The sequence below is a fragment of the Hemitrygon akajei genome, chromosome 9, assembly GCF_048418815.1.
Source record: "Hemitrygon akajei chromosome 9, sHemAka1.3, whole genome shotgun sequence".
In the NCBI taxonomy this organism is placed as follows: Eukaryota; Metazoa; Chordata; class Chondrichthyes; order Myliobatiformes; family Dasyatidae; genus Hemitrygon; species Hemitrygon akajei.
In genome coordinates this window covers 145,007,896-145,020,863 of record NC_133132.1, presented here as the reverse complement: position 1 = coordinate 145,020,863, position 12,968 = coordinate 145,007,896, and the positions used below count along the sequence as shown (strand labels likewise).

At 40.4% G+C, this 12,968-nt stretch overlaps 1 protein-coding gene across 3 annotated transcripts in view; it reads right to left on the bottom strand.

Annotated features, from left to right (window-relative positions):
- LOC140733618 (ammonium transporter Rh type B-like) overlaps window positions 1-12,968 on the bottom strand; it is a 126,677-nt gene that overhangs the window by 31,697 nt on the left and 82,012 nt on the right. Inside the window, exon 1 of one of the 3 annotated variants that reach the window (XM_073057195.1) lies at window positions 10,097-10,157. The exons of 1 other annotated variant lie outside the window; for it this stretch is intronic. In XM_073057195.1, the coding sequence (XP_072913296.1) occupies window positions 10,097-10,124 (28 nt within the window). In that variant the 5' untranslated portion in view covers window positions 10,125-10,157. Of the gene's footprint in view, window positions 1-1,108; window positions 1,390-10,096; window positions 10,158-12,968 lie in introns of those variants that run through there. One more of the 3 variants, XM_073057194.1, reaches the window with a different exon arrangement.

The following is a 12,968-nucleotide window of genomic DNA, read 5'->3' as shown; positions in this document are numbered from 1 at the left end:
TTTGGAAGTTTTAGATACTATTGATAAATCATTTTTACTTCACTTTCAGTGTTTATTTGTTTTTGTAGAATGTTAATGTCTTATTGACACTAACACATTCCACAATATTTGGTACTTTGCACATAAAAGTAAAGTGTATCATAGATGGTGAAAGCAGGATCATTTTTAACTTTTCACTTGCTTGTTTGTTGTAGACTCAATTTTTCTTCCATTGAATTCAACAGAATAAATTGTCCATGGTTTCTACAAACAACATCAACCCTCTTTGTTGAACTGAATTGGAACTGCTTAATAAGAACTGAAACAACTACTTGGAGGAAATGTGTGAGTTTAGCATTCTGAAACAGAACACTTGGCAATAAAACTAGAAGATGGTTGAAATACTTGAACAACCCATCAAACAGGAAAAAGGAAGTAACATTTCAAATGTGCCTATCTCTTTAAATGTTGACAGCTATTTGACTATTTTAAGTATTCACTATTTTAATTTTAAAGTTTTGGCATATAGCAATTTTAACATTTAATTCCAACTTGAAGTCCAGTCATTCTTAAAATAAAGACAAATTGTAAATGACTTAAAAATTAATTTAATTAGGATTCAGATTATTGTGGCAGATTCTCTGTAATGTGAAGCTACACTATGTTTTTTGGGTGGAACATAATTACCTATCAATTTATGTAGTTACAAGTAATTAAGCATTAAATTTAGTCAAAATTGTAAGGAAGTCTAAGTAAACTAATGCATTAAATAATGGCAGTATTATAAAACCTTATACTTCCATATGATGAATATCTAGGTAGAACTTTTAATTCAACATTAATACATGATATTCTTCCTTTCCATTCTTTTTCATAAGTGTACCCTGTAAATAAATATAATGTAAATGTGAACATTTGAAATACACAAGTCACTTTTTATATTTTAAAAAGGAAAAATATAAACAAGTGTGAAAGCTATTTTTAAAAATGCACTGCAGAGAAGAATACAGTCTCATCAGGTTTTAAAGACATTATGTAATAAAAAGTGAAAAATGCTAATAATTACTTTGCATGCCAATAAATAACTGAACAAGCATAACTATCTTCTGTTCGCTTTAGACATACTCACTTGGATATAGATTGTGGAATTGGTCCTGTGCGTCGGTGTTATTAGGATGAAGTTTAGAATCAGCTCCAGTATCATATGTAACAAAAACTGCATATAGAATAATGATCACAACTTCCAGCAATATTGCCAGGATAGGAAACTTCGAACGCATGTTGGTAGAGTAGATCGCAGGCATCACAGACTTTGTCTTTGTCCCAACAAACTTTCTGAGATATACCACTTGAGTTTAAAAGTAGACTGAAAGCCAATGACAGAGGAATAACACTACTCGGCAGCTCACACCCATTGCGAAAGGGAGGGATTATTTGGCAACTGTCCAAAGCCTCTATCTCCTTTGTTACGTACTGTAATTTTGTAATATTTTATTTACAAAAAGTGAACACTGTTGCTTATCCAGATTTATAGAAAATGATGTTATTCTCCCAGAATGTGTCAAAATTGCATGTGAGAAACTGTCTGCTTCTACAATTTTCCCAGGAATGTGCAAAAAAATCTAAGGAAATAATAGTGGTTTATGTAATTTGCTTAAAGAGTTTCCCTGGATAGAAGAGTGTGAAATTCCAGATTAAATAACTAGAAATACAGAAATAAGATGGAAACAATACAGCAGGCCAAAAACAAAGTTCTGTTTAAAGGCATACAGTGAATCAGCAATGTCTACACAGAGTGGCAACTTTTTTCATATCAGCTCTGCCTACCAGAAGGACAATATTATAACTAATTTGTATCCTGCCCTTGGGTAATTTATGCCTGGCCTCCTCAGCTCATCCAGTTCTTCAAAAAAGCAATTATCTTATCTAATCATCTGGTTGAGAATTCAGGAGGAAATTCTTTAAACAGAGAATGACTGGAATGCACTGCTCAGAACCAGAAGGAATAATTGAGGTGATTATCATGGATGTATTTAAGGGAAAGAATGGTAAACTTATAAGTGAAAACAGGATATTAGAAGTCACTCCTAGGAGAAGAGCAGTGGGGTGGAACTCATGCAGACAATAAACCCAGCATGATACTGCTCAGCTGAACTATCTGCTTTTGTGCAGCACCTTGTACCCAATATTGTGCATAACCCACTTGCCAGTGTGCACTTTACTAGCTGAACGTACAAACCACAGTGTCTCTGAGTCATTCCATTCATGAAATCTATAAAATCTGTGTAATTGCTGTTGCACTAGATGTAGTTATGCTAGTCAATTCAAACAGTAGGGTCCTCCAAACTGAGTGAGGTAAAGGTGATCAAAATGGGAGATCCTTCTTAATTGGGCAGAAAGAGGATGTGCCAACACATTTAATCCAGGAAGTGCGAGGACTTTAATATCTGAAGGCAGTAAGACATCAGCTTCATCTCCCTGTTCTTAGAGAGAAGCTAAAGATCTAGAAGATTAGCAAGAGCAGGTTCACTGTCTAATATGACTGTCAGCACTTCCCATGACTATATAAATATACATTAAATATGCAAGTATACACAATTGTACAAATAAATTGCCAGCTGACGAGGTTTAGGGAAATTGACATAGCAGCTTACTCAACAAGTAAGGGCAACAAAACAACTAAATGCACTTGGGGCTGCAGTAAGGAATTAACTATCTTTCAGATATGGATTATCTCTGTGGTACTACAGTAAGTTCCAATAGGACTGTAGCATCACAGGGATGGATGGAAGACTCCTTCTGCATTTCCTTATGTTCTGTTGTATATTTTATGTCGAAGAATTTTCTTACCATCGCAGTCCACTTATTGAGCTATTTGATTAAAGAAATGGTGTAGAAAAAGTGCAAATCTGCATTAGTATTTACTGATATCTACTATAAGCCTACAGACTCTCACAGCTTCTGGACTATTCCTCTTCCCACCCTGTCTCTTGCAAAAATGCTATCCCCTTCTCGCAATTCCTCCGTCTCTGTCTGCTATCAGGATGAGGCTTTTCATTCTAGGACGAAGGAGATGTCTTCCTTTTTTAAACAAAAGGACTCCCCTTCTTCCACCATCAACTCTGCTCTCAAACGCATCTCTCCCATTTCCCGCACATCTGCCCTCACCCCATCCGCCCACCATCCCACTCGGGATAAGGTTCCCCTTATCCTCACCTACCACCCCACCAGCCTCTGGGTCCAACGTATAATTCTCCGTAACTTCCGCCACTTCCAACGGGATCCCACTACCAAGTATATTTTTCCCTCCCCCCCTTTCTGCTTTCTGCAGGGATTGCTCCCTACGCAACTCCCTTGTCCATTCGTCCCCCCCCCCATCCCTTCCCACCGATCTCCCTCCTGGCACTTATCCTTGTAAACAGAACAAGTGCTACACCTGCCCTTACACTTCCTCCCTCACCAATATTCAGGACCCCAGACAGTCCTTCCAGGTGAGGCGACACTTCACCTGTGAGTCGGCTGGTGTGGTATACTGCGTCTGGTGCTCCTGGTGTGGCCTTTTATATATTGGTGAGACCTGATGCAGACTGGGAGACCATTTTGCTGAACATCTACGCTCTGTCTGCCAGAGAAAGCAGGATCTCCCAGTGGCCACATATTTTAATTACACATCCCATTCCCATTCTGATATGTCTATCCATGGCTGCCTCTACTGTCAAGGTGAAGCCACACTCAGGTTGGAGGAACAACACCTCATATACCGGCTGGGTAGCCTCCAACCTGATGGCATGAACAGTGACTTCTCTAACTTCCGTTAATGCCCCTCCTCCCCCCTTACCCCATCCCTGATATATTTAGCTTTTTCCCCCCTCCTTTTTTTCTCTCTCTCTGCCCATCACCCTGCCTGTTCTCCATCTCCCTCTGGTGCTCCCCCCCCTCCCCCTTTCTTTCTCCCGAGGCCTCCCGTCCCATGATCCTTTCCCTTCTCCAGCTCTGTATCACTTTCGCCAATCACCTTTCCAGCTCTTAGCTTCATCCCACCCCCTCTGGTCTTCTCCTATCATTTTGCATTTTCCCTTCCCCCTCCTACTTTCAAATCTCTTACTATCTTTCCTTTCAGTTAGTCCCGACGAAGGGTCTCGGCCCAAAACGTCGACAGCGCTTCTCCCTATAGATGCTGCCTGGCCTGCTGTGTTCCACCAGCATTTTGTGTGTGTTGCTTAGTATTTATGTTAATAGATTTGTTTACACAGTGAATCTGCTTATACTTGTAAGGAAGGAAAAACTATAAAATCAACATTTAGGAAAGAGAAAGATTTTCATTTTAGATTCAGACAGTTTTGTTAAGTCTATTAATATTTATTTAACTGATTAAGTGATCTTGAATTTCTAGCAATTTATGTGATTATATAATTGTTTCCACATGGTGTGCTGTTCTGCATCACAGCAAGTCTCCAGGTTTTACGGAACAGTAATCTATCCTTTTGTGGTTGCTGTAGGCTACCATTTTATTCTGTTAAATCTGATGTTTCATTTAAACTTGTTAATTGAGTTATAAAGCTGACTTCTGATATAAGAAACATCTTGAAGTCGCATTGGGGTTTTTTGGAAAAGCGGAAGAGCAGAAATATTGAGTACTTCCATCCACTTGCAGGAAAATAATTAAGGGAGTAGTGAGGAAGAGAAGAGAAAGTGGCACTGAATGGTTTGATTGATCAGGAGTTCGCAGGGCTGGTATGGAGGAGGGCCACTGTACAGGATCAATAAAAGCTGCAGTTAAGTTGTAAACTCAGCCAGCCCTGTCACGGGCATCAGCCTCCCCAGCATCAACGACACCTTCAAAAGGCGATAATGCAAAAAAGGCGGCATCCATCATTAAAGACCCTCGTCACCCAGGGCCTTTACCGTCAAGGAGCAGGTAAAAGGAGCATTCAATGTTTCAGAAACAGCTTCTTCCCCTCCGCCATCAGAACACTGAATGGACAATAAACTATGTACACTACCTCAGCATTTTATTCTCCTTTCATTTTGCACTACTTAATTTAGTTTTGTATATATACTTATTGTAATGTTTATTGCAATGTACTGCCACAAAAAAGGAATTTCACAGCATATGCCAATGATACTAAACCTGATTCTGATTATGACTCTGACATTGATGAACCAAATCACTTCTTCTGCTGCCATTATAAAGTATTCACAAATACCGTTTCACTTTATGATTTTCTCTTTATCTATTTTTTGATATTTAGTCATTTAACATTAATTCACCATGAGGCATCTATCATTCTTGGGTAATATGGTGCTAATTGTTTGGCCACTGATGGTGATATGTATCCAAAGGCAAAGCTCTTCCGCAATCTAACAGATAGTTTACATTAGCGTGTACATTAAACTTGCAAAAATTCTATGTCTTTATATTTTTCAACTATTGCTAAAGAGAACATGGAAGCTCATTCTGCTTTTATCATTAGTTCATAGTTCTTTACTTTTACTGGATATTTTTATTTCTCAGAAAAAAAGTCAGATTTTTGCTTGCAAACACGAGGAAATCTGCAGATGCTGGAAGTTCAAGCAACACACACAAAATGCTGATGGAACACAGCAAGCCAGGCAGCATCTATAAGGAAAATCACTGTCGACATTTTGGGCCGAGACCCTTCGTCAGGACTAACTGAAAATAATGGGGGGTTATATGGGAGGCAGAGTTTGAGGGTCAGCACAACATTGTGGGCCGAAGGGCCTGTAATGTGCTGTACTATTCTATGTTCTATGCTCTATGTTCTATTAATACTATATTCTGCCATCATATTTGACCAACCAAAATGAACCACCTTACACTTATCTGGGTTGAATTCCATCTGCCACTTCTCAGCCCAGTTTCGCATACTATCGATGTTCCGCTGTAACCTCTGACAGCCCTTCACACTATCCACAACACACCCAACCTTTGTGTCATCAGCAAATTTACTAATCCATCCCTCCACTTCCTCATCCAGGTCATTTAAAAAATCACTAAGAATTGGGGTCCCAGAACAGATCCCTGAGGCACACCACTGGTCACCAACCTCCATGCAGAATATGACCCGTCTACAACCAATCTTTGCCTTCTGTGGGCAAGCCAGTTCTGGATCCACAAAGCAATCTCCCCTTGGATCCCATGCCTCCTTACTTTCTCAATAAGCCTTGCATGGGGTACCTTATCAAATGCCTTGCTGAAATCCATATACACTACATCTACTGCTCTACCTTCATCAATGTGTTTAATCATATTATGCCTCTCCAAATGTTCATAAATCCTGCTTCTTAGGATCTTCTCCATCAACTTTCCAATCACTGAAGTAAGACTCACTTGTCTATAATTTTCTGGTCTATCTCTACTCCCTTTCTTGAATAAGAGAACAACATCCACAGCCCTCTAATCCTTTGGAACCTCTCCTGTCCCAGTTAATGACGCAAGGGTCATTGCAGATGCTCAGCAATCTCCTCCCTTGCCTCCCACAGTAGCCTGGGGTACATCTCATCTGGTCCCAGTGACTTATCCAACTTGCTGCTTTCCAAAAGCTCCAGCACATCCTTTTTCTTAATATCTACATGCTCAAGTTCTTCAGTCCACAGTAAGTCATCCCTATAATCACCAAACTCCTTTTCCGTACTGAAGCAAAATACTCATTAAGTACCTCACCTATCTCCTCAGGTTCCATACACATTTTTCCACTGTCACACTTGATTGGTCCTATTCTCTCAAATCATATACCCTTGTTCTTCACATAATTATAGAATACCTTGCGGTTTTCCTCAATCCTGTCTACCAAGGCCTTCTCATGGCCCATCCTGGCTCTCTTGATTTCTTTCTTAAGCTCCTTCCTGCTAGCCTTATAATCTTCTAGATCTCTATCATTACCTAGCTTTTTGAACCTTTCGTAAGCCCTTCTTTTCTTCTTGACTAGATTTACAACAGCCTTTGTACACCACTGTTCCTGCACCCTACCATCCTTTCCCTGTCTCATTGGAACGTACCTATGCAGAATGCCACCGAAATATCCCCTGAACATTTGCCACATTTCTTCCATACATTTCCCTGAGAACAGCTGTTCCCAATTTATGCTTCGAAGTTCCTGCCTGACAGCCTCATATTTTCCCTTACTCCAATTAAACGCTTTCCTAACTTGTTTGTTCCTATCCCTCTAAAATACTATGGTAAAGGAGATAGAATTGTGATCACTATCTCCAAAATGCTCTCCCATTGAGAGATCTGACAGGTGACCAGGTTCATTTCCCAATACCAAATCAAGTACAGCCTTTCCTCTTGTAGGCTTATCTACATATTGTGTCAAGAAACCTTCCTGAACACACCTAACAAACTCTACCCCATCTAAACCCCTTGCTCTAGGGAGATGCCAATCGATATTTGGGAAATTAAAATCTCCCACCGAGACAACCCTGTTATTATTACACCTTTCCAGAATCTATCTCCCTATCTGCTCCTCGATGTCCCTGTTACTATTAGATGGTCTATAAAAAATACCCAGTAGAGTTATTGACCCCTTCCTGTTCCTCACGTCCACCCATAGTGACTCTGTAGAGAATCCCTCATTGTACACCTGCTCATTAATGCAAATATCAAATCAACCAATAATGTGGCAGCAAATCTACGCATAAAAGAATGCAGACATGGGAAAGAGGTTCAGTTGTTCAGACCAAACATCAGAATGGGGATCTAAGTGACTTTGACTGTGGAATGATTGTTGGTGCCAGACGAGTGGTTCGGGTATCTCGGTAACTGCTGATCTCCTGGGATTTTCATGCACAACAGTCTCTAGAGTTTACAGAGAATTGTGTGCAACAAAAACAACAAAAAAATCCAGTGTGCATCAGTTCTGTGGGAGTTCTCAGTAACACCTTGTTAATGAGAAGGGAATGGCCAGACTGGTTCAAACTCAACTGTGTTGTGCAGAACACCTCCAAATGCACAACATGTGAACCTAGAAGTGGATGGGCTACAGCAGCAGAAGACCATGAGCAGATACTCAGTGGCCACTGTACTAGGTACCTTCAGTACCAAATGAAGTCACTACTTGGTGTATGGAGGGAAATTAACAGATAATGTTTTTGAGCTGAAATTCTTCATCAGAACTGGAAAGGAAGAGGGCAGAAGCCAGTATAAAAGGGCTGGAAGAATGAGGAGCAGCACAAGATGGCAGGAAATAAATGAGCCCAGGCAAGAGGGGTAGATGGCTGGGAGAGAGGTGTGGGGTGGATATTGACGTGAGAAGCTGGGAGTTGATAGGTGGAAGAGGCAAAGCCCTAAAGAAGAAGTAATCTGACAGGAGGAGAGAGTAGACCAAGGAATAACTGGAAGGAGGTGAAGAACCAGAGGAAGGTAATGAGGTCGTGAGGGTGAGAGATGAGAAGGGAAAGGATGAGGGGGCTACAGGAATGCAAGAAAATCAATCTCAGTGTTGTATATGGTGATACACGTGTGTTTTGATAATACATTTACTTTGAACTTCGACCATAAGACTGAATTACGCCAATTCACCCATCAAGTTCTCACCATTTTGGCTGATTTATTATCCCTTTCAACCCCATTCTTCTGCCTTCTTCCTATAACCTTTGATGCCCTTACTAATCAAAAACCTATCAGCCCTCACTTTAAATATACCCAATGACTTGGCCTCTGCAGCCGCCTATAGCAACGAATTCCACAGATTCCCGTCTCTGTTTTAAAGGAATGTCTTTCTGAGATTGTGCTCTCTGGTCCTAGACTTCTCCACTATAGGAAACATCCTCTCTACGCCCACTCTATCTAGGCCTTTCAATATTTGGCAACTGTCCTATCTCTCCTCAGAGCAGCACCTGAGCGGAAAATCCTCTTGACCACATTGACGCCATAAAAATGAAGTCTTGACCTCCCATTCCCTCTCCTGTTCAACCAGTTTTGCTTGGTCCATTATTTGACAGAAAATGATGCCTTGGCATGGCATTGCACCTCATTATCTATCTGCACTCCATTTCTCTGCAACCATAACACTATATCCTGTATTGTCATTGTTTTCCCCTTTGTACTGCCTTAGTGAACTTACGTTATGAAATGGCCTGCATGGGTGGCATGCAAATCAATGTTTTTCACTGTATCTTGGTACATGAGACAATATTGAACAAATTACTGATTATCTATTACTCATCAGTCTTATGCCCATAGCTTCTGTAAAATACACTTTATTCATGTATTGTTCTTTGTAGAATCATTTCAAATTCTGATTTCTAGTGCAAAGTATGGAACCTAATGGAGATTCTATTATAAATCTATTTCAGTTATTATTCTTCAATATTCTATGAAATATTTTGAAATATATTTCCAAAATTTGGTTTACTAGCCTAATACACCATTAAAATAAAATCTTGCTTATAAATCAAAAATTAATAATCTAACATTTCATTTTGATTGAACTTATATTTACAACATTGATGTCCCACTTTCAAGGTTTATTTATTTTAATAATTTTCCATATGGATCATTCAAATTCGATTTTCAAATTTTCTCTTTTTGCATAAGATCAAATACTCTTGAAATAAACATTATTTTAATTCAATTTGCACAATCTTCACTTTTATGTTTGCAAACAGTAAAGACATCGTTGTTGCAGAATCTTAACAAAAATAGAGAGGTTGCTCCGCTGTCTAGCATTTCCCTTGAAACTAGGAAAATTCAGTGGAAAAGTGAAAACATCCTGCTTTGAAATCTGGCAGCCTGTGTTATCTTTTGGTACAGGAAGGAAAATGTGCCTTTTACTTTAATTAACTTGATATAATAATACATTTTTTGTCACGCTAGAACATGGTTCAACTAATGTAACCAAACTATATGTTCGTGCTTATCTATTTTTAAGAAATTTCACAAAGCTCCTTAAGTTTTCTCTGTGGACTAGTAAATGATATCTTTTACATCTGGAAACATTTGAATGTTTAAAATAAATTTGTTTCTTACTTGTAGAATGCTAATAATATGAAAAGCAAGGGCGAATGATATATGTAGAAATCATAGTTTTAAAGTTACATTGGATAAAATTCAAGTTTTATTATCATTCAACCATACTTCTGGTCAAGATGATACCTGCATACAACACTCCTTCGGTCGACATCTTTGGGATAGGCCATGAAACCACGTATTTCACATGTTGTACATCTCTTACATTTGTTTTACATCTTGAATGTGATTCTGGAACTGTCATTTGCAGTTAGGAGATTGTTTGGCTGTTTTGGCGCTCTGCAGTCTCCCAGCTGATTCCAGGTGGCAGAAGCAGTATGCGGGAACCTTGAGGCAAGAAGGTTGTGAGCTGATGTTCAACTCCATTTCACTGGTTACAGCTTCCCGTTGTTCACCAATTAAAGCGTCGAGGGAGATTGAAACGCCTGCCTTTTTATCGCTGGGGATTCACTCTGCTGCCAAAGAGGGAGACTGCCTTTTTATTGCTGGTGAGATCTCTCTGCTATGGAGAGGGGAGAATGTTGCCCAAGTTTTTTTTGCATTTCGGATATGGACTTGGACTTTTTTTTCAGTCTTATGGTTCTTTTTTTTTTGTTTTCTGCGTTTTTCACCCAATCTTCCTCGTTTTTTTGTGTGTGCATGGGAGGGAGATTCGGGGGTCGATGTGCCTGTTCCATTTTTTGTTTGTTTTTTTTCTGCAGGGAAGAGAGATTTGGGGTTTGATCATTGTGCTGCTGTTCTTTTCTTTATTGGTCTTGTGGCTATCTGGAGAAGAAGCCGAATGAAACAGCATTCCTCTGGGGCCAAGGTGCAAAACATACACAGCACATTCAAAATAGCAAGGATAAAAAAACATAGTCATGCAAAAAAACACCTATACAGCTCAAGAGCCTCCGCAACATGTGCTGCAATTTAATGGTGTAATTCTCTGCAGTGCACAGTCAAACATACGCATGCAATCCAGTCTGTCATTCCACCATTCGGACACTGGATGGCAGCACTGACAGGAGGAGCCAGTCTCCAAATGAGCATGGACGCCACATTGCATCACCTCCGGCGTCTCCTCTCCTGGACAGAAGCAGCAGGCAGTCCCGCAGCTTGAGGCTTAGTCCTCACTACAAATGAGGCTACACAGCTCCCCTATGGCCTGTCACGTCACTAAACAAGGGAGACAGGCCTGCGGCATCTTACATTATCAATGTCCAACAGGGTTGTGTAATCGCAAGAGAACCGTCCAAGGCAATCACCCATGGAGACACTGCACGTCACCTTCGCGCACCAACTCCAATGTCTTCAATTAGCAGGCAGCAACACGGTCTGCACCCAGGCCAGCTTCTCCGAACACAGTCGGGTTCCTCTGACACCCAGTCCATCTATTCCGATCAACGAGCAGCTCGCTAATGGGCTAGACCTTCCTTACCCAAAGTTCTTGGAGTCCAGTATTGCCTTGCGATCGTAAGATACACATTTAAAAAAGAAAAAAAAACAAGTCCAAACATGCCACCATCTTATATGCTGCTTAGCTAGCACCCATTTCTATGTGTCCACAACTTTTCAAAACCAATTCAAAAGAATTCATCTGATTTTAGTGTGGAGACATGTTTCATTCAGCAGATGCACTTTTGAGACTTTAATGGAACTTAGCTGCAGTATTCTATCTGGATACCCACCCACAGCTGTCTGACTGACAGTGCAAGGGCCTATCAGGTTGGGAGGGTGCTGCAGAAAACCCCATCTTGCCAGACTGAGTCAGAGAGGTTGTAGCATTAATTGGTTGGAGGATTGCTCAGGGGAGAGTAAACGGTGGAACATTTTGTTAATTAATGGATGAGTCTGGTGGAGATTTTGATTGCTCGTGGAGGGGCCAAAATTGCTGGGATTGTGGGATATGTCTGGCAATGGTCACGTGGTTCAAGATGGAGGTGGAGTGGGGCAGGGTGGGTGACAGATGACTGGATGCGGAAAGTATGTGGGAAGAGAGCCGTTAACAGTCAGGAATCTAGTGGCTGGTGGAGTTTGGGCACTAAAGAGATCATAGAGGTGGAATGAAGCATTTATATATTAACTTCTCAGGTCAGAAGGAAACTTTTCTGCTCCATCTGTCTAAGCAAAGCAGCAAAAGCACTTATCTCTTGCGTTCATTTCATAGATGCCAGATTTCCCAGTGAAGGCAGTCATTAGAATACTTAAATAATTTACACACAAATTAGCCACCCTTTCCTCCACCCACCAAACGTGGGCAGGTTTGAAACGAGATTTACTTCATGTTGCACCAGCTTGGGCAACTGAGAATGACTCAAAACTACTTAGATTATCACGTATCCAGGGCAACTGCATTTCCTCAATTATATATCCTAGCATTAGTCCTGCAGGACCAAAGTTAGCCTGCTCTCTCCATTTCTCTTTCACATTGGTGTTCACGCTGCTGTGGATGAAGCATCATTGATTTGTGGTGCTGCCACCAACACCCATCAACTTTACTATACCGTAAGAGCACTCATTTTCTGTGTGTAGCTTGGTCTGTATTTGGTTCATGCACACATGATGGCTGACTGTCAGATTGAACACAAGTTATCGGGTATTGCACCAGTAGCAGCGTGGTTTTGACTCTCTTGGAGGTATTTCAGTCTGCAAAACAGCACACAAAGATAGAAGCAGGCTGAACTTTCAAAGGTTCCTAATTGCACAAGTATTAAGCAATTAAAATTTGCTTTAAATACCTTGGTTGCAAAAGCAGTTTCTGTTGTAAATATTTGTCTTTGATCTCAGATGTTAACATCCAGCAAGATGTTAACAGTATGACCTTGTATCTAAGGCTTAGTGAATAACGACATAGTCAACATTTTATCATAAATACACATGGATCTAGACAGAATCTGTCCTTGATAGTATCATATCCCTTAAAGATTACACACATTAGCAGGCAGGCTCTCACACCCTCAGGGATCTCCATGCCTCTCTCAGCCAAACTGCTTTCACATCATTTTTATTCCACCAT